The sequence below is a fragment of the Mixophyes fleayi genome, chromosome 7, assembly GCF_038048845.1.
Source record: "Mixophyes fleayi isolate aMixFle1 chromosome 7, aMixFle1.hap1, whole genome shotgun sequence".
NCBI lineage: Eukaryota > Metazoa > Chordata > Amphibia > Anura > Limnodynastidae > Mixophyes > Mixophyes fleayi.
This window is the reverse complement of record NC_134408.1, coordinates 19,662,670-19,682,418: the sequence shown is the minus strand read 5'-3', so window position 1 is coordinate 19,682,418 and position 19,749 is coordinate 19,662,670. Positions and strand designations below refer to the sequence as shown.

The 19,749-nt window shown below is 40.5% G+C and overlaps 1 protein-coding gene across 2 annotated transcripts in view; it reads right to left on the bottom strand.

Annotated features, from left to right (window-relative positions):
- Nucleotides 1–10,346: 10,346 nt before the first annotated feature.
- The window catches only part of C1QTNF8 (C1q and TNF related 8), a 34,905-nt gene continuing 25,502 nt past the window's right edge, over nt 10,347–19,749 (bottom strand). For both annotated transcript variants that reach the window (XM_075179262.1, XM_075179261.1), the window contains 2 exons: nt 11,841–12,080; nt 10,347–11,031 (listed from right to left, as the gene is read on the bottom strand). In XM_075179262.1, the coding sequence (XP_075035363.1) occupies nt 10,484–11,031; nt 11,841–12,060 (768 nt within the window). In that variant the 5' untranslated portion in view covers nt 12,061–12,080 and the 3' untranslated portion in view covers nt 10,347–10,483. The remainder of the gene's footprint in view (nt 11,032–11,840; nt 12,081–19,749) is intronic.

The window sequence follows — 19,749 nt, the reverse complement described above, 5'->3', positions numbered from 1 at the left end:
TTTGCTGATAGATTTAGCAGCTGAATGATGTCTAGTGATGACTGAATGACTGAATGAAACAGTTTCTAACCCCTATAAAATATTCCTTACTTAGAATTCTATCAAACTTACTGGCGACCATTATGCCATTCAACAATAATGAGAAAACAAGTCTTTGCATTCTAATGACCACAGCAAATTACCAACTGACTCTAATTCCTAAGAGATGTCTTTCTTTCTGACAGCACAATCACATTTCTCGGTTTCTGCAAGGTTGAAGCACTTCTCAGCCTCTGTTCTTGTCCTTATAGGCCTTATAAATGATGAATTATTATAGACAAGTTCTTACATTAAAAAAAAAAAAAGTGTATTGTAATCGAGTTCTGCAAACAGGGAACCGTAATGCTCCAAGGTCAGCCGGGACGTTATCACGAGTGAGGCGCTTAGATAGTTCAACACGGTAACAAAGTGTCCCTGGAGATCATTTTAAAATGTTTACAACTACGATGAAAATTGGCGCAGCTCATGAAATCCTGCGAGTAGGGAGCAGGGCGGGTTGCGGCAACAATGTTGCTTAAAGCGAACCCTATCACTTTGTTAGAAGCCGTTGACATCGCCGAGGTATTGCTTAAGTAGCATTCTTGAAGCCTAACATATATTTATGAGGTTCCGGGGCCTAGTAATTTAGTTCAGTCCCCAAAAAAGGCTTCCCCCATTGGGCCTCATATACAAAAGGGCAAAACTGCCAAGGCACAGCGCAAAATCCTCTTTTATGCCCCATTATTTGCGTTGGTGTGCCTAGATATCCACCAAAGTGGGTTTGCTGAGCGAGCAAGGTGGTTTTGTTGCCCTAGCCAATGGGAAGAGCTGGGGGGGAGTGAGGGTGTTTCTTTTTTAAGTGCAGCGGTACGTTCACTTGTGCCGGAGCAGTGCAATGGGAATATATTTTGCAATCGCACGTTGCTTAACCCATCCAAACATGGGAAGAAGTTACAAAGTCCACACAGATAAGACCCTGTTCAGGAACCAAACTCGTGACCCCAGCGCTGTGAGTCGGAAGTGATAACCACTGAGCCACCATGAAGCCATTAACTTTTTCTATAAAAAGTGGCCTAACTAAGCAGTATTGGGAAAAGCAGAAATGATTAATGAAAGGGCCTGGTTCTAAAGTGGTTGGAGGTTGGACTTAGACTGAACTCTTCACTTTTGCACAGCGCGTCTCTTTTTTTCTAGTTTTCTGACGGTCTCAACAAATTGCTCCTTACACGGACCCTCTAGACATTGTGTGTAGGGGGCCTGTCCACTTTAATATATGACTTTCGTTTTTTATTTTAAATGAAGGATGCAGGCACCCTCTGCTTATCTGTCTACGGCTAAGAGAGCCATAGTAGGTCCCGTCTGTCGTATAAATTATTGTTGTGACTTGAACTCAATTCCATGTTTGCTAATTGAATCCATGAATCCAGCAGATCAGCGAAAGCCAGTCAATATCTTTCTGAAGTTCATGGGATATTTTTTGGTCTTTTAACCCCACCAAGCGCAGCGAACTTCTCACCCAGCTTTGTGTAGTGTCAATGACAACTCTATAATACACCTCTTTACACCATCAATGATTTATTTGGAGGTAATATGAATAAAGATACAAATAAAAGAGGGGATGAGGTGAAGTGAATAATGAAGCAGATAAAACACAATTGATAGGTTCAGAACATAATGATTTTTAACCCTAATTGACCGTGCGCAGTACGGTAGAGGGACAACTCATAAATACAGTTTCATATGACTTTTATAAAGGCTTTTTCTTCGGAGATCAGTTTTCTGGTTGAAATGATGAAATAGGAAAAAACTGAAAAAAAAAATATTAAGAAAACTTTTTGAGCCTGATTCGTTAAGGAAAGTAAAGCAAAAAAAAAAAGGAGTAACTTTGCACCTGGGCAAAACCATGATGCATTGGAGGGGGAGTGAAATTTAAAATGCGAGGACAGATTTATAGTTGGTGTAGGTTATGTCCTAGATTAACTTTAAATTTCATTGTAAAAATAAAGCTATGAAGTATTTGTGTGCTACATCATAAACACAGCCAGTATTTATCTTATGTGCATAATAATAAACTAATTTGCACCCCTCGCATTGTGACATGGTTTGTCCAGGAGCAAATATACTCCTTTTTTAAATTTACTTTCCCTAATGAATCGGGTTCTTTGTTACAGCAACTAATAATGTTGGGGGTAATTATTTTAACAGACAGGCGCAGTGTAAAACTCTCTGCTCTTTCATCAGCTGATAAGCACAAAGGGCCTGAGTCATTAAGGGACGTATCTCTGTTTTTTGTGCGTATCGTGCGCAATTCCCTTCTGCGCATGCCCAGAACGAGGACACTTAGCCATCAACGAACGCAAGTCTTCTGCGGATGCCAAAGCAAATGACAGTTACGACGGTCTACGATTTCGGGGACTGAACAGGGCGGGGAATGGGTGTGTGCCCGTACTCGATGCACAATGTGGGCGTGCCAAACTCAAGCGAATGCAGCCATGTCGGAATGAAGCTCTGCATGTGTGAAAGTTTCTTGGTTTTCTGCCGTATCTCTTACACCGGCTAAGGGGCTAGTCTAAGTCCTGGGTCAGTATCATATACATGCTATAACATGTGTCTGCAAACACGAGCAACTGTAAAAATGTATTTTATGTACAGTAGACATTAAGGACAGTCTAACCCTAATGTTTTTCAACGGAAAAAAAAAATGATATAAAAAAATGTTTTTTTTAATACAATTTCCATTTCTAATCATAAATGACTATCCTTAAAGGTACATGTCCTACAGTGTTGGTCTGAGAAGAATTTTGCCAAACATAGGAAACTCCCCGGTGCTAAAAATCATATATGGCAAACCAGGTAATGCTGTTATGGTGCCCTCCCTTTAGGGCCAATTGTTTGTGGTTGTGTTTATAACTATGACTTGCAGGTTTCAATATTTTAAGAATTCCATTTCTTTAGGGGGTCTGTGAACTTTCTCCTTTGCTTTAATTATTATTATTATTTTATTTATACTTTTTTTTTTTTTCGATTATTGCACCTAATTATTCTTTCATATTATTTATGTGTGATTAAAGATTTGGACTATATTTGGTTCTTGGTTTACCATATATGACTTATAGCTTCGGGCAGTTTCCTATATGGTTGGCACATTTCTTTTAGAGGATTAGGGATCCCCTCTTTCTTCTCCCCTATTTCTGGCAGCTTATACATCTTTCACGGACATTTTCTTTTTGAGAAGAGTTTTGAGCAGAAGGATGCTTGTAACAAGGCTGAATGAACCTTTCGCCAAACAGATTTAAAATGTAGAGCGGAATTATGTACTTCAGGGAGATTACTCGGCATGAGATGATCCATGGAATTCCCTCTCGGACGCTGACCAAACACACAAATGAATGAAGTTGTATTAGAAGAAGAATGACAGGAGTTGTTGCGACCTCTGCCCATGGTAGATATTCTCTCAGTCTGACCGTTAGGGTGATAGCCAGAGGATAGACTTAAATTTAAACCCAAATGAGATCAAATATACCTTCAGAACTGAGCGACAAGTTTAAAACCATAAAATCCATGGAAGTTTAGATCCAGGGTTTACTGGGAACTGATAGCGGCAAGAGTTGACCAGAAGGAATATTCCTAGTAGTTTTCTTTCCACAACCCACAATAGAGGCTGATTCAGCTAAAAGCAATAGAACAAGGATGACTTATAAGAGAATAGACTGCATGTGTATCACCAAGAGGGACAGCATCGTTGGGGGATAGGTACTATCGCTTGGACTGTTCGGGACCTCTGAGACAATACTAAAAGTATTCACTGAATAGACTTGGACACTGTTTTTTATTTTTACTTTTTTGCACCATATGGGTTAAGGTGTATTACATATTTTGCGTATTGAATGGATTACACTAAGTTGCTTTCATGGTTTGTTGTTTACATGCTGATTAATAAGATCTCGGAAGCAAGAAAAGAGGAAAAAGAATCACCTGACACGTCACAACAGTGAAAATATAAATATTTTTATTTATTATTTCTTTATTTAGTTTATGTCGCACTTTAACGTTTCTGACAACGCTGAATTTTTTTAAAACTTTTTTACTATATTTTGTTAGTTCTTGAAATGTGGTGCGATTTCTAAATGGAGGTTCAGCTGCAGTCAGTTGGAGCGCTGTGAGAATTTACACACATTCCTTTTCTTCACAAATCCCACAAGACAAGACGAATTCCTTTACATCGCGTTCCACTGATGGCCGCCAGACTGAACGAGATAACAGTGTTTTGAAAATACCAGGATGACCTGAGATTGTCTAGGAATGAAGTTGCGAAAGAACATTCTGAGATCTGTGGGGACAAACAAGAGTTGAGCCAGTCTTAGGTGGAGCTTGATCTGGGAAGAAGCGACAATTGAGTAGAGAGGTCTTGAATATGACTTCTAACAGTGGAGAAGCTGGAATTATGGGTAGATTCCTAGGTCAGGTGACAGGTAATCAGAATATATAATATAAGCAAGCTAATCCCTCCCTGCCATTTAAACTCATGAGGCACAGTCAGAAAGCCCCCCTGCAGGCAATAGGCTAATTGCGATCATGTGATCGCCTCAATAGACTGACAGCGTCCCTAGCAACCAGCGAGGACAAAACTACAATGAGAGCAACAATCTCAACAGGGAACAGCGTATCGGCTGCCTAGCAACCAGAGTCACAATGCTTTTTGTTAAAATAGGAAAACAAAATAACATACAGAAATACAATTGCAAAACAGTTTCTTAAATAAACACTGAAAACAAAAATTCACATGTAATTGTTCTCTGGAGAGCGGCTAGAATGTGGACAGCTTCTCAGTAAGACTGACTCCCGAGAACTGCCAGCTTCCAACACCAGTTCCATGATGGTTAAGCAACGCTTTTTGCTGCCAACAAACCATTCACTGTCAGGTCATTGAAAGAACATTGTGGTATGCTAATTGGTTTTTACGACCTATATGGTCCTTTTCACACATTTCTAGTGATTATATGATTATACATATTATAATCTTTCTCCACAACATGACAAAGCATTAATAGTAATTCCATTAAACCCTTTTAATACATTTTACACGCAGATACACATGAAGCATGAATATGTTTTGAAAAATGTGGGAAGTTGTTTGATCTCACTGTCTTCTTCATGAGGTTGTTATCTATGTTTGACATATTATACTGCCTAGAGGGCCTGTTTATCAACCTATAACCCCCTGAAAGCAACAGTTTTTGGGGGATTAAAGCGTAGAAATAGTAAGAGGCTATTTATCAATAGAGTTATCTGCTGCAGTCCCATAAACCATTTCCTCTTGACACAGGCCTGTCTTACATAAACAATTCCGACTATCTCCCAAGAACCAGATCCCTCAAGGGTACATCAATAGACGTTTAACCCTTGTTTTACTTACACAAGTTGGGACTGATTCATGTTCGGACGTTTATTTATTTGCACAGTATATCTTGTGCGCTCTGCACATGCACAGAAACGGACATTATGCCTATAAATACAATTGCATGCAGCTCATGTCCTTTGTATGCGTGCCTGTAGCTAGCCAACAACAATTGTCTGCCACTAAGGTACACAATAAAAATGCATTATATGTGCAGTACACATTAAAATCTTCTTTATTTATGTAATTAATATTAAAAACAATATTTGAAAATATTTGTATTAATGACTATACTGTGATTTTAAATTTTGTTCAAATAAAAGTTTTATGAGTCCTGTTGTGAGCTTTTATTGTACATCCACATGTGCATATACCGCAGTCTGTTCTGTGTGTCTATGTATGTTTTCCAGGCAGAGCGTACTTACATATGTATTAAAAAAGGAAAAGAGAAAAAGGGGAGGGATGGGAAAATGTGTATACAGGGCACTCTTTTAGTTCAATATATATAATAGATTTCTGTTAAGAGTAATATCTTTATTATAATAAACATGATACATTAGCGAAATAATTAAAAACACTCAGTGAATGAAAATGATGACCAAATGTACTAGGTAGAACACTGTTAAGAAGTAGTAATAAAGACTACTATGCTGTCTCACTGTGTTCTATCGGTAATGTTAAGAAATAAGCTGTACCAATATCACATTAATTAAATATTGAAATTGAGTTATTGATAATATCGATAGAACACAGTGAGACAGCATAGTAGTCTTTATTACTACTTCTTAACAGTGTTCTACCTAGTACATTTGGTCATCATTTTCATTCACTGAGTGTTTTTAATTATTTCGCTAATGTATCATCTGTTTATTATAATAAAGATATTACTCTTAACAGAAATTTATTATATATATTGAACTAAAAAGAGTGCCCTGTATACACATTTTCCCATCCCTCCCCTTTTTCTCTTTTCCTTTTTTAATACATATATTGGTAATGTGTAGGAGCACCTCCCCACTCTATGAAACAAATAGATCTCTCCAACATATAAGGGGTTAAGCTTGGTGCGGTGAAAATTGTTATGTTTAGAGCGTACTTACAGCCAGATTCTAATTGAAATGTATCTTGAGATCCTCTTGGATTTTAATACGGGAGGAAACACGATCAAGTTGCATGCTCTTTGTAAACACACAACTTACGGGCAACTGGCTTCCGGACATGAATCAGGCCTTGTGACGTTACAGATACTCGTATCTGTGGAAGTATTCACACATGACAATTTTTTGTATTATTTCCCCAGACTCCTGATTATGACTTATTTATTGCGCTGACTAGTAGATGTTAAACAGAGAGGAAATATAATTGTGTAACATGGGGAATTAGTGGTTAGTGCTTCTCATACTTGCCAACTTTTCCTCGTTGGTTTCAGGGAGATTCCGGGGGAGGTGAGCGTGCGGGGTCGGGGCTTGACGAATCTCATCATTTTGGCACCGCCCCCTAAAGGATTCTCACAATTTTGGCCAATTACAACAGGGGGCAGGGCTGAGATGACGCAATATTTACATCATTAAGTCCCACCCCCCACCACTTATCTATTGCGGGGACGAGAACCGGGAGGTTGCCCTGCTCTCCCGGGAGGCCAGGAGGTCTCCCAGAAATGCGGGAGTCTCCTGGACATTCCGGGAGATTAGGCAAATATGCGTTAAAGAAAACGAGCTAATGAATCCCTAGAGACTGAAGTGCCTTTACATTTCTGTCTCCGTTACTGAAGTCATGTTGTCTTACCTGTCAGTCTTTGATTAAATCTTGGTCTCCATGAAAATGGCCACCTCCATAGCCATCAATACATTGACATAGGACACGATTTCTGAACTGTGTCATCATGCCACAGATGGCAAAGCCAACCACGTCTTGTACTGGCTCAGCATCAGGGAGAATGCCAGACTCTTCAGGGAGTGAGGGAGATCACCCCTATTTCAGGGAGACTCCCTGACATTCAGGGAGAGTTGGCAAGTATGGCACTTCTGCCTCACAGCACTGGGGTCACAAGCTTGACTCCTGACCATGGCCTTATCTGTGTGGAGTTTGTATGTTCTCCCCGTGTGTGCGTGGGTTTCCTCCAGGTGCTCCGGTTTTCCCCCATACTCCAAAAACATACTAGTGGGTTAATTGGTTGCTATCAAATTGACTCTAGTCTCTCTCTCTTTCTGTGTGTGTGTTAGTTAATTTAGACTGTAAGCTCTATTGGGGCGGGGACTGATGATGATAGTGGAAACCTAATTATTTAGACATTCTCTATTGAGCTCCAAGATTAATTTTAAAAATTTATCCTATTACTTTTGCTCACATCAACTAGAAACAAACGCAAATCCTGTTGTGTAAAAGATGAAAGACTTCCTTTGAATAATTTGCTTGTGACCAACAGGAGGCTTTAGAATTGGCTGTTTTTTCTGTCAGTCAAATCAGGCAGTCAATCATGGTTCATTGAAGTCTAAGGACCTACAATTGGCTACAATTGGCTCCTAGAGTTCACCAACAAAAGAGGTTACCAGCGGTTGCTTTTATTTTTTGGAATTATGCATGAAAGAGTTTGTATTCCTCCTGGTTTATCCAGCAGAGGATACAGAACTGCATGGGGACAGTGGGTCTTTATCTGAAAGTTATGATGGGTCCATTGTGTGTTTTTGACAGTCATTGTGTCTCTCTGATTTCACTGGCTCCTAATAGACTCACGGAGACCTCATTCATCAAGTCACGCATACTGAGCTCAAACTGCATTTGGTATTAAGAGGCACGTATTTTGGTTTTGTGCACTCCCAAATTCTTTAAGGCATGGATCTCAAGATACATGCGCTGTTGTATTCGGGTGTAGGTCTGCTGTGCACTACTGCATGAAACACAATGCATCCAATTCCTTTGTGGAATATGAATGCGCAAAAGAATGCACAGAAAAAAATATATAATTTATGTCACTTGTTAATGATCAAACACTAAAAAAAAAATCTTTTATCTTATGAAATTTAATTATTAGGAAGTTTTTATTGTGTACTGAACATAAAATACATTTTTACAGTTGCTGCTGATTGCAAACACATGTTATAGCATGCATAGGAGACTGTCATCGCTACTGATCAGGACTTAGACTAGTCCTGTAGCTGGAGCAAGAGATACTTGCATCCTCCCATAGTCATCGGGCAGCACGGGGGCTCAGTGGTTAGCACTCCTGCCTCACAGCGCTGGGGTCATGAGTTCAATTCCAGACCATGGCCTTATCTGTGTAAAGTTTGTATGTTCTCCCTGTGTTTGCGTGGGTTTCCTCCAGGTGCTCCGGTTTCCTCCCACACTCCAAAAACATACTGGTAGGTTAATTGGTTGCTATCAAAAATTGATCCTAGTCTCTCTCTCTGTCTGTATGTGTGTATGTTAGGGAATTTAGACTGTAAGCTCCAATGGGGCAGGGACTGATGTGAATGAGTTCTCTGTACAGCGCTGCGGAATCAGTGGCGCTATATAAATAAATGGTGATGATGATCCCAGAAAATAGCTGTGTGTAGTTACCAGCTACACTTTATTTGTTTGCAGAAATGATCTTATTGAGCAGTTTTTGAAGCTAACATGAGGAAAATGAAATGCACACAGCAAGGGGAGGCAAAGTATAAAATAGAAAACATTGGTTTCTCAGGACCATTAGGAAGATAAGATAGACACAGCTGGAATTGCATTTGTTTATCTGCCCACATTTGTGGATTCTGGTGACTGAAAATCCATTATATCAGTGAATGGTTTTGTCAGGAACACTCAATCAAGAAAACTGCATTAAGTTGAAAGATACTTTGGTTTTTCCTCACACAGAACCTGGAGGGACTTTTTTCTCTAAGCCACTTTACTGTACAATGAATAGTATCAATGGACATGACAGCTTGTAAACCCTTCTTATGTACAATAAATAACTGACCCAGATGTCGGGTGTCTCCCGGATATTCCGGGAGAGTTGGCAAGTATGCTTTATAATATAGTATACATGCATTTTATAATTTTATTAATAATGTATAATGGTACAAGGCATGGAGAGAAGCAGGAGGAAGCATGTGTGCAGTTTGTAGACTCTCTGGTGTCTCTGCTTAGACTGCATTTGAGGGGAATATAGGGGCAGGGAGTACTTCCCCCTACTTCTTAAATCAAGCATTTGGAAACCTCCTAATGGAACACCTGCATTTACCCCTCCCTTGGTGGGCTGAGGACAATTATTTCTCTAGTGTTAATTGAGTACCAGCAAGTATTTCGTATTAAGTATGTCTGCTTTATCTTGAAACATGCACACATCGGAGGTTGTGATGGGTGGGAGAGATGGCAGAAGTGATGGAATAAGTGGCCATGGCTACTTTGCCCCCCCTCCCTGCACTCACAGACTTATAGACTAAGCAGTGATGGCTAACCTGTGACACTCCAGGTGTTGTGAAACTACAAGCCTTGCCAGTAGGTAACTAGCTGATAGCTGGCAAAGCATGCTGGGGCTTGTAGTTTCACAACACCTGGAGTGTCACAGGTTAGCCATCACTGGATTAAAGTATACTCCAGGAGACAGCCCATCTTCCTGGGCCTTGCTTCATAGTCATAGCTCACCTCTCAATAAATGTCATGGCTTAGTGTAAAGTATTATATTATAAAATAAATACACTGGTTGGGGTTACTAGACTGCCACCCATAATCTCAATCCAGACGGCAGCAGTGGGTCAACGGCAATCAGTGGTCACTCACTTGAAGACTGAAGAAGTAGACACAGCATGGGTGGCTTTCTGAGCTGAAGGCTAAAGGGTCAGTAACATCTCAAGAGCATGAGGATGTCCATGTAGACAATGAAACAGGAAGACCTGTCCTGAACAGATCATTGTGCAGAATTTAATTGGAATTATATGTCATACCTACAGAATCTTAATAATAGAATATTTATTTATATACAAATGATTCTATATCAGCAACACATTTATCTTTCCACTATTTAGGAGACAATATAAAATAATGTCTTGGAGTCAAGGATGCCATGGTTACACTGCAGAATATAAATATTTAGTTATCCAATGACCTAATCAGGTAACCGTTGAAGATAATATAGACATCGGTGTCATCGTTATATAGGGCGTTCTCCCTTTCTCGTTTGAACATCCTCACCCAGACCTCGTCCTTCTCCTTTAACTGGAGCATAAGGCTTTGGCTCTGCATGATGCTGCGGTCACTCGGCTGTGCGTACAGGATTGCCATCTCCTGTTCGTTCTTCATGATGTGTAGATAGGTCTCCTTCAAGTTCCAAGTGTGCACATTCAGGTTAAAAAAGTAGATACCAGCGATGTAGCAGACAAAGGTTCCTGAGAACATGTTGAAGTGCTCGTACAGGTTCACAAATTCGGTGTCGAAAACCACGGGTTGGAAATAATCAGTGCTGTGTATTGATTTACGACGGGCCACGGAGAATGCTGAATATTGGATCTTGCAGGAGTTTCCTGGTGGGCCTACATGACCTTTTTGGCCTTTTATCCCTGATGAGCCTTGTGATCCTCGTTCACCTTCTTTTCCTGAGGTTCCTGGGGGCCCTTTTCCACCTATCTCACCCTTGTCACCTGTAAAAATGGTTTTGCATACATTAATCCAACATTTTTTATTTTGGTTGGTGCAATAGACAGAGTTATAGTACAATAATAGCAAAGAATGTAGGTAGACCGTTTTATAACAAAGTTATATACAAAGAGACAAAACAAGAACAATATAAACAGGTGTGGTCACGAACAAGATTTATTTTAAGGGGGATAAAGTGAGGAGGGTTATAGAGGAAAGGGGGGAATACAGAACTAGAAGTGGGAGTGCAGTCTTCACATCATCTTGTGTTGGAGAGAAGAAGATGATAGAATTGGCCGCACAGGAGCAAGAGATTGACAGGTATGGGGGAATGGGGGAGACTAGTGGGGAAAACGTCTCTTTATTAATCTGCCCTGCCCTGACTCCACCCCCGCTTCCCGGTCTTCCATATAAAATGTTCCCACCCAATTTTGCTGCTCTGTATTTATTTCTTGCAGCTAAGTTACTATGTACTTAAACACTCACTCATGCCGAAGAAAAATAGATCTCTGGCCTGCCATATTATCCCCATCTGTTTCCTCTTGTCGCGTTCTTGATTTTATTTTTGTTAGCTTTTGACTGTTTTCTGCTAATATCTACACCAGTATCCAGTTTCTATGCATTACAGACAGTAAAATAACAATTGGCGTAACGTAGCAATGTAATCTACTCAGATCTAGTGGCATGCATCTTCCGTGAATTAACTGCAAATCAATCTAACCTATATAACTCCACCCAGGAATAAATGGCTCCATGGGCATGGCCACCGCCAAGCAGCGGTAAAGTTATGGCCTTAAAGACATCATTATCTCACCTTTGAGAATAGTCATATCGATGCGCGGCTGGACTCTTGGCATTTGGTAGACGACATATTCCTTCACTCTACTCTTCTTGGTGGGCTCCATCGGCTCCTCTGAGGCTCCACAGCAGCGCACACAGGATGGGTTTCCAACTTCCTGCCACAGGAACGTTCTTGGTGCAGCGGCATCGACAGAAGCAATCGATAAGAAGATTATGAGGGCTGAGAAATCCATCACAGATCCTTTTGGTTTCACTAAAAACAGTAACAAAAAAATAATAATTTTCAATAGCAATCCAACAAAAATGTGATAGTAGGTGACAGGCTCACTTTAAGTAAACTTATTTTTCTCACAGAAATAGATATTTAAGCTTCTATCTCCTAGAAGCTCTTTTAAAGAACGTCCTGATTTTTTTGCACCAAATTCCCACTTTTCGGTGAAACTCTGTCTATTTTTACGTAAGCCACACCCTATTTTAAGGTGCACGAGCAGACGTCTAATCAAAGCTCTCAAAACAAGATATGTCTTCTTAAGCTGCAATTTAAAATTCTCCTGCATACTCTGGCAGAAGAACTGACTTTTGATTAGGTGTCGGAGTATCTCACCAACGAACACTGGACCCTCGCAGCCTTGCAAAATTGGGAGGGAGACAACACAGAGTCATTTTAGTTGAGTTCATCTGTACTCTGTATAAGACTAATTTTTTGCTTTTTATTACTTGAATTTTGTGGCCAAAAAAAATATTTGGTTGTATTTTGTAAGGGGAGATAAATTTATTGCAACATCAAAACAACTTTTTTAAATATCGCCGAGTTTAAGAAACCAGCGGTATAAATGCTTGTGATAAATACATATCTCGAAATGAAATCCAGGAATGGAACAATTGCATGCTCTCCTCTGAGTGAGTCCACGAATCCCATGTGTAGATGGATCTTAACCCATCTCTCACGTTTCCTTGTATATCAGTAAGTAACAGACAGTTAACAGGAGTAGATTAATCCATGGCTGTTCTATTTTGAGCACAGCAACCAAAGAAACTGACACATTGTCTGATTAAAGAGTTCTCCAGCAGAAGTATACTTAAGCCTGAAATTGTTAGAAGTGTGTGTGTTGTGTATATCTTTAGATCAATAAATAGACGGACAGATAGATACTGTAATGGTAACATTGTGTTATTTATTGCAGTATATTATACGTTTTTATATATTTTTTTTTCTATTTATATATTTTGAAAACATAGCATAGATAAGGGTTTTACTACATCAACAGAATAAGGAAAAAGAATAACATCAGTAGAGGCAAGGGATTGTTTTCTTGTGTTGTAAAATAATAAAAAGAATTTGTAATCGTTTGCAATATATAAGTAATGCATGAAACAACTCCAAATACACCAGGTATATAATACTATGCTAAAATTATGACTTGTCCCATGTTACATATAGTGACATATTTCCTAATTTACTGTAGAAGTAAAAAATAAAAATGCCATGAAGACATGGCAATTACACGTATTCATATGTAAAAAATAATAGTAAGATGAAGTCATGGGAAATTGGTTGCACAGACATATGAAAAGATATTTATATTGATTTCCCTCCTTTGTACTTGGAAGAAATGAGTCTAAACATTTACACTACACATCCATACTCTTTTGTTCAGTGTGATATACAATGTATTGTCTCAAAGCATGTTGGATGTGCATTGTGAAACATCATCAGTCCAACCTCGTACAAATGCCTTTCTGGAAACAGAACAAACAGTCCATGGTGAAATGCGTTGAACCTACCTACGTTACAAAACCAGTCTGCTACATACTGTTTCAAATATTTGATTTACTAATACTTTTTATAACCTTTTTTATATTGTTTTTCTGCCTATCATCTTTGGTTAACCAAATTCTTGTATATTCAATTTCCATGTATAAAAAAAAATAATTTAACAATTGACATAACATACACAAGCAAACCAGTTTAATCTAAAAGGGGCTACATTCAGAGTATAACTTGCATGAGTTGTATAATCTGTGCCATGGGAAATTGGCTAGGAGGATGGACAGCTTATCAATGTGCATTGATTTTCCCAAGACTGACAATTTGTTTTAACCGTTCTCAACTTTTTAAAGACACCTTTACACCTTTCCCCACCTCCAGGGGGGTTGTGGTCTGTGACACTTTTTTCAATCACTATTTTCATGTTGCCTGATTTACTACCTAATTCTACTATGTTACCTAACTTTACTGTGGAGTGTCACACAGACCCAATTTTATTATTAATAGATCACCCTATGAATTTTCACATCTATTGATACCAAACAAGACTAGGTACACAGTGTTAGTTGAGCTTATACTCATTTCCTCAACTTCTCTGTTTGGCAGAATTCTTAATTTGACATATGAGCTGCCCTTCATCATACTATTGAGGAATATGTGGTTGATCACTACTTTTATTGATTTTAATTGGCATATTTTAAAACTGAATTTTTTTTGTCTATATAAAATATAGCCAAGTCAGTACATGGTCTCTTTGAGCCAGAATGAGCGGTTCCTAAAAGTCTATTCAGGTGTCAAAACTCCATCCCAGGCCAGGATATATCTCACTGCAGGGGCGTTTGAAGCTGCTACAGGTGACACTACTATCCTCTAACACTGGGATGTGCAGAGTCACCGAATACACACACAACCGACTTTCTGACTTCACATTTTACACTTTAGTAGCTCAACTGTATGTAAGTTGTGCGTGTGCTACCTATATGTATGGTGAAAGAGGCTCTCGTTTCTTCGTCTTTTCCAAGCCCTGTCGAAGTAGAAAGTAATAAAATAAGTAGTTGCTGGGAAACAGCAAGCAACTTCAGGCTCAAATTACAGCATCTTAAAGACAACAGTTCATTGTATCCCAATCATTATTCCATGGATATGAAAATATTCCATATACTGTCTTTCCTGGATAAGAAGATTGTTAGGTCCCTTCTGTCTCTCCCTCTCTGTCTGTCTCCCTCTCTGCCTGTCTGTCTGTGTGTGAGTGTGTGTCTGCGTGTGTATGTTAGGGAATTTAGACTGTAAGCTCCAATGGGGCAGGGACTGATGTGAATGAGTTCTCTGTACAGCGCTTCGGAATTAGTGGCGCTATATAAATAAATAAATGATGATGATAAATCCTCTAATATTTGCCTCTGGTACGCAGCCACTCACTGTTGTTAGTTTCAGTACGTTTACTGGTTATTCTTCTACCCCCAGACCGTCCAGCAAGGTTCCCCCCTGCGCTGATGTTAAAAGAACGGACTGTTAGTAATTACAGAACAATTTTTTTATGGATGATAACAGAGCAGAGAGGCTGCTGTGTACCTGCCCGGTGCTCTTAAATAAATTAACTTGTGCCTGGGAGATAGATATTTGAAAGCCCACCTGCTATGGGTAAAGACGCCCTTTCATTTCAGAACACAGTATCACCATCTCTATACAAACCAGCATTTGCTTGCAGCAGCCAACATGCAGGCTGTCTATGATCAAACACCATTCAAACTATTTAGCTGGAGGAAAGATTCCCTTAGATCCCATCTGCTCTTATTCAGAAACTCTCAGCACATAATCCTTAGTTTTCTGCTTTTAGGCGCTAACACCATCACAGCCTGGAGTTTATCAGAGTTTTCCAAGGTGTCTCCTGTCTAGAGTTAGCTTCACAAGAAAAATTAGAAGTTTTTAGGGAAAAAAAAGTTCTGAAAACTTCCTTTGCGGCCTTTCTCTGCTAGACACAGACATGCTGCCGGTGTGTGAATAAAGCAAAGAGGATGAATAGTTTGTTCCACTACCTCTCAGTTCTATGTGCTGAATTTATAATAGTGTACATACCAAGGACACATTTCAATGTGGAATATGGTTATAGGGAGGTTTTGGAGATAAGCAGAACGCATTCCTAAAAACAGTAACTTTCCAGTATTTCAGCTGACCTATTAGGAAAATACAGGAATATACAGGACTGGGGTGAGACGGAGGGAAGGACTGGGCGATGCCACTGTAAAACTAACTAATGACCACATATTTAATCACCTACCCAGGTGCGGCCGGGCTGGGGGCAGAGGGGCATATGTCCCCTGGGTCGCTCCCATAGTGGGCTACCTTGGGCTGAGTCACTGGGCCACCTGCAATATTTTTCCTTTAAAATGTTCCTAATAGGCTGCTGAGTCAAATCTTGCCCCCCAGGATTAAAATTTACCAGCCCTCCCCTGCTCCTACCCCTGACTCCAAAATGGGCAATGTTGGGTACTTTTCCTAGAGGCACTAGAACCTCTAAAACTCTAATTGGTTGCCTCTGCAGCTACACGCACATGTATTGCTCCAAATGTGTGTTCATATCGCTCCTCTGTCCTTCTCACTATTTTTTGGGAAAAACTTTTTCATATAGTTCAAATTTCCTGGTCACTAAAGAAGGGAAGACATGCAAAAGGTTTTTGAAACATGGGAGTTTCATAGAAATTCTCCACTTATCATAAGGAAACAGGTACTTCCAGCAGTCTCTGTGATACGAGACACGCAAGATCCACCCATCATTTTTGATCCCTAAAGAGTGGTACATTCCGTATCTCCATATTTATAGTCAGATTTCAAGAACTAACAAAGTTACTGCACATTTTACTGTCTAGCTATGAAAGTTTACGCAACACATGCATTAACAAATGATTCACCATTTTGTATCTCCATACCTGTCTGTGTTTAAACTAAAAGACCTGGCAGGTAGGTAGGTCCGAGTCATTTTGGCGGTGTGAGACCATCATGGCTCGGACTTGTTTTTCCAGCACGTCCCACAGGTGGTTGATCTGGGGAATTTGGAGACCAAGTCAACACCTTTGTCATGTTCCTCAACCCGTTCCTGAACAATTTTTGCAGTGTGGCAGAGCGCATTACCCGGCTGAAAGTGGCCACTGCCATCAGGGAATACCGTTGCCATGAAGGGGTGTACTTGGTCTGCAACAATGTTTAGGTAGGTGGTACGTGTCAAAGTAACATCCACATGAGTGCCAAGACCCAAGGTTCCCAGTAGAACATTGCCCAGAGCATCACACTGCCTCGCCAGCTTGTGACTCTGGCATACTAGGTAGCAGAAGATGCCGCCACACCTTCTGTGGACATGTGTCCCAGCTCTCTGTGCAGCAATGAGCATGATGCCAAAGCAAAATCCTGAGCACACTGTTACTCTAAGCTGGCGGATAACTAGAATAGTGCCAATGCAGTACAAAAGTGAGAACCTGGATAGGTTCGGTTAATATAAAGGACAGTTATGGCTGCCAGCAGCTGCCTGTCTTGAGATTTCTACAGTGGCTAATTCATGTGTCATGTCTCTATTTTCCACAGTCCCCTGATATTCCAAACACATCGCAGTGTAATGAAATGGTACTAAAAATCCTAAAATATGTAAAACTATATTAAAAAAAAGTGGCAGAAAGAGGTTTTCCATCACTTAAAGACATTTCTTAGTTATTTTTCCACCGTCTGTCTAATTCGAAGTCACATATAATTACTGTCAGTTTGAGCGCCACAATTGTAGGAATGCAAGTTCGCTGATATCTCGAGCTTTCATTGTACATTTTTAACTTCATTAAAATCTTGGGCAATTTATGTTGTCACAATGTCGTGTACTGTATTCAGGGCCGGATTAACCCTAGGGATAACTGGGCTACAGCCCAGGGGCCCCGGGCATCCAGGGGGCCCTTGAAAGTGCTCAGCAGCAGTATTGATCGGTCGGGGGCGCCCGCGCCGCGATCAATGCTGCTGAGCACTTTAAATGCGGTCCTTCCCCGGCACGCTGTAGACTCCTTACTGAGGAGATCTCGTGAGTCTCACTCTCACGAGATCTCCTCAGTAAAGAGCGTACAGTGCATCGGGGAAGGACTGCAATGCCAGGAGAAGGAGGTAAGTGCCTTGGGGGCGGCTCAGCTCACCGGGGGGGGTGGGGGGAGGGGGCAGCTCAGATCACGGGGGGGGGGGGCCCTCACGGGGGAATGGAGGTCCCCTTAGCCCAGGGGCCTCCATTCCCTTAATCCGGCCCTGACTGTATTTAGAAGATGAAATCTCTGGAGCAATTGATGTTATTTGCCTTTTTGTGTGAATTCTTGTTATGCAAAGTTAAAGTTTAATAATAGATGAGAAATAATTTTATTATATTGTAAAATGAGCCAAAAAAAGATATTTTTAGAAAGTTATAGTGGAATATTGTACAGCATGGCTTTAAATTCCCCCCAACCCCCCCCCCCCCCCCCCCAAAGTATGTTAATTTAAAAACAATATTTTTCTATTTGGTCTTTAACTACATTTGCTTCTGTCAGTTACACAATACATTTTGTCACAAAATTATGTGTGGAGAGTTTTGTCCAAATCTTCAAATACTTTGTTTTCATTTATGTGCCAATTACAAATTCACACAAAGGGACTGTTAATTAGTGTTTTTCTATAAACCAGCAGGTCTTTCTATAGAGCTGTCAGTGAGGTGAATCACTTTAGTTAATTTCTTTTTATTTTATTTTTTTTCACTTTATACAACCTTTTTCATAAAATGATTTGTAATGAATGAAATAATAATCCTGTAGATTATTTCACAGTGAACATAATATGGTCAGCCACAGAAGAGGTGCCGGGAGATCATCTTATTAATTTTTATAATAAGGACTCATAAAGTAAATATAGTAATATGAACTGGACTGATTCCAGTTTTCTGCAGATTTGTAGTGAAATATGAGTTTGAAAATGTATTTTAAGAGCCTACTGGTTTGCAATAAAAAAATACTGTCTGGAACAATCGGTGTAAGTGTGATTTGTGATATAAACAAATCTGTTGACCTTTTAGGGGGTTGAACACTTTTCAAGCCACTGCACCTTAACATACCTCCCAGCAGAATAAAATTTGGAATTGGAACACTTTATAAGGGGGGATGTGGCTGTGTCATGCCGGAGGGCGTGGTTGAGTTGTGTTGGGGTGACTGCCTCACGATGGGGGCATGCATATTGCTTCTGACTCACTAGGCTGCCCTCAAACCCCCTACCCTCCCCTAAAAGTTGCCCATGATGTCACACCCACACACAGAGGTGAGTAAGACATACCAATCCACAATCCTTGCAGTTTACATTTCCACTCAGCACCCAAATTAAAGAAACAACACGTTCACATGTAGCGCATAGTTACCAACTCTCCCGGAATGTCCGGGAGACTCCTGAATTTTTGGGAGTTCTCCTGGACTCCCAAGAGAGCAGGGCAACCTCCCAGATCCTGGCCTCTTTGTTGGTGAAGAATCATTTCCCTGCGATCATGTGATCTGCCTGTGACAGCCAGATCACATGATCGCAGGGGAATGATTCCTCCACCCCTGTGATCGCATTCTGGTGCCTGGCTGTCACGGTTGACAGCCAGGCTGAAGACATCAGCGCAGAGTAGCGGAGACCAGCGGACTGCAAGACAGCGGGCCACCAGGTAAATTTGTGTTCCGCTGTACCGCCTTGATGGCGGCCCTGATGCTGAGGACAGGGCAGCCTTCACAGACGTCTCTTCCGGCACTAGGCACGCCCAGAGTGATTTTGCGGACGATATGCATTAAATCGACAGATACAGGCCCTGAGTGTGTTACCAGGAAGTTGGAGTTATAAAGTTACCGGTAAGGAATTACCAGTGTGAATGGGATGTGGAAAGAAAGCTCCAGGACGTGTGACCGGGAATTTTTGGAGGTCGCAGAGGTGCATGGACATGCCCAGAGTGAGACCATGGGGGGTTAATCGATGTGACCAAGGAATGCTTAAGCAGCAGATGTACTAGCAAAGGAGACGTATCTGTCTGGTGGGTGAATGGAAACTAGGGTTAGGAAACTTACTTGTACAAAGCTTTATAGGCTTGTCAGATGACAAACTAAATGTTCCGTGAGGTCAGTTAATGAGAGTGAAACAT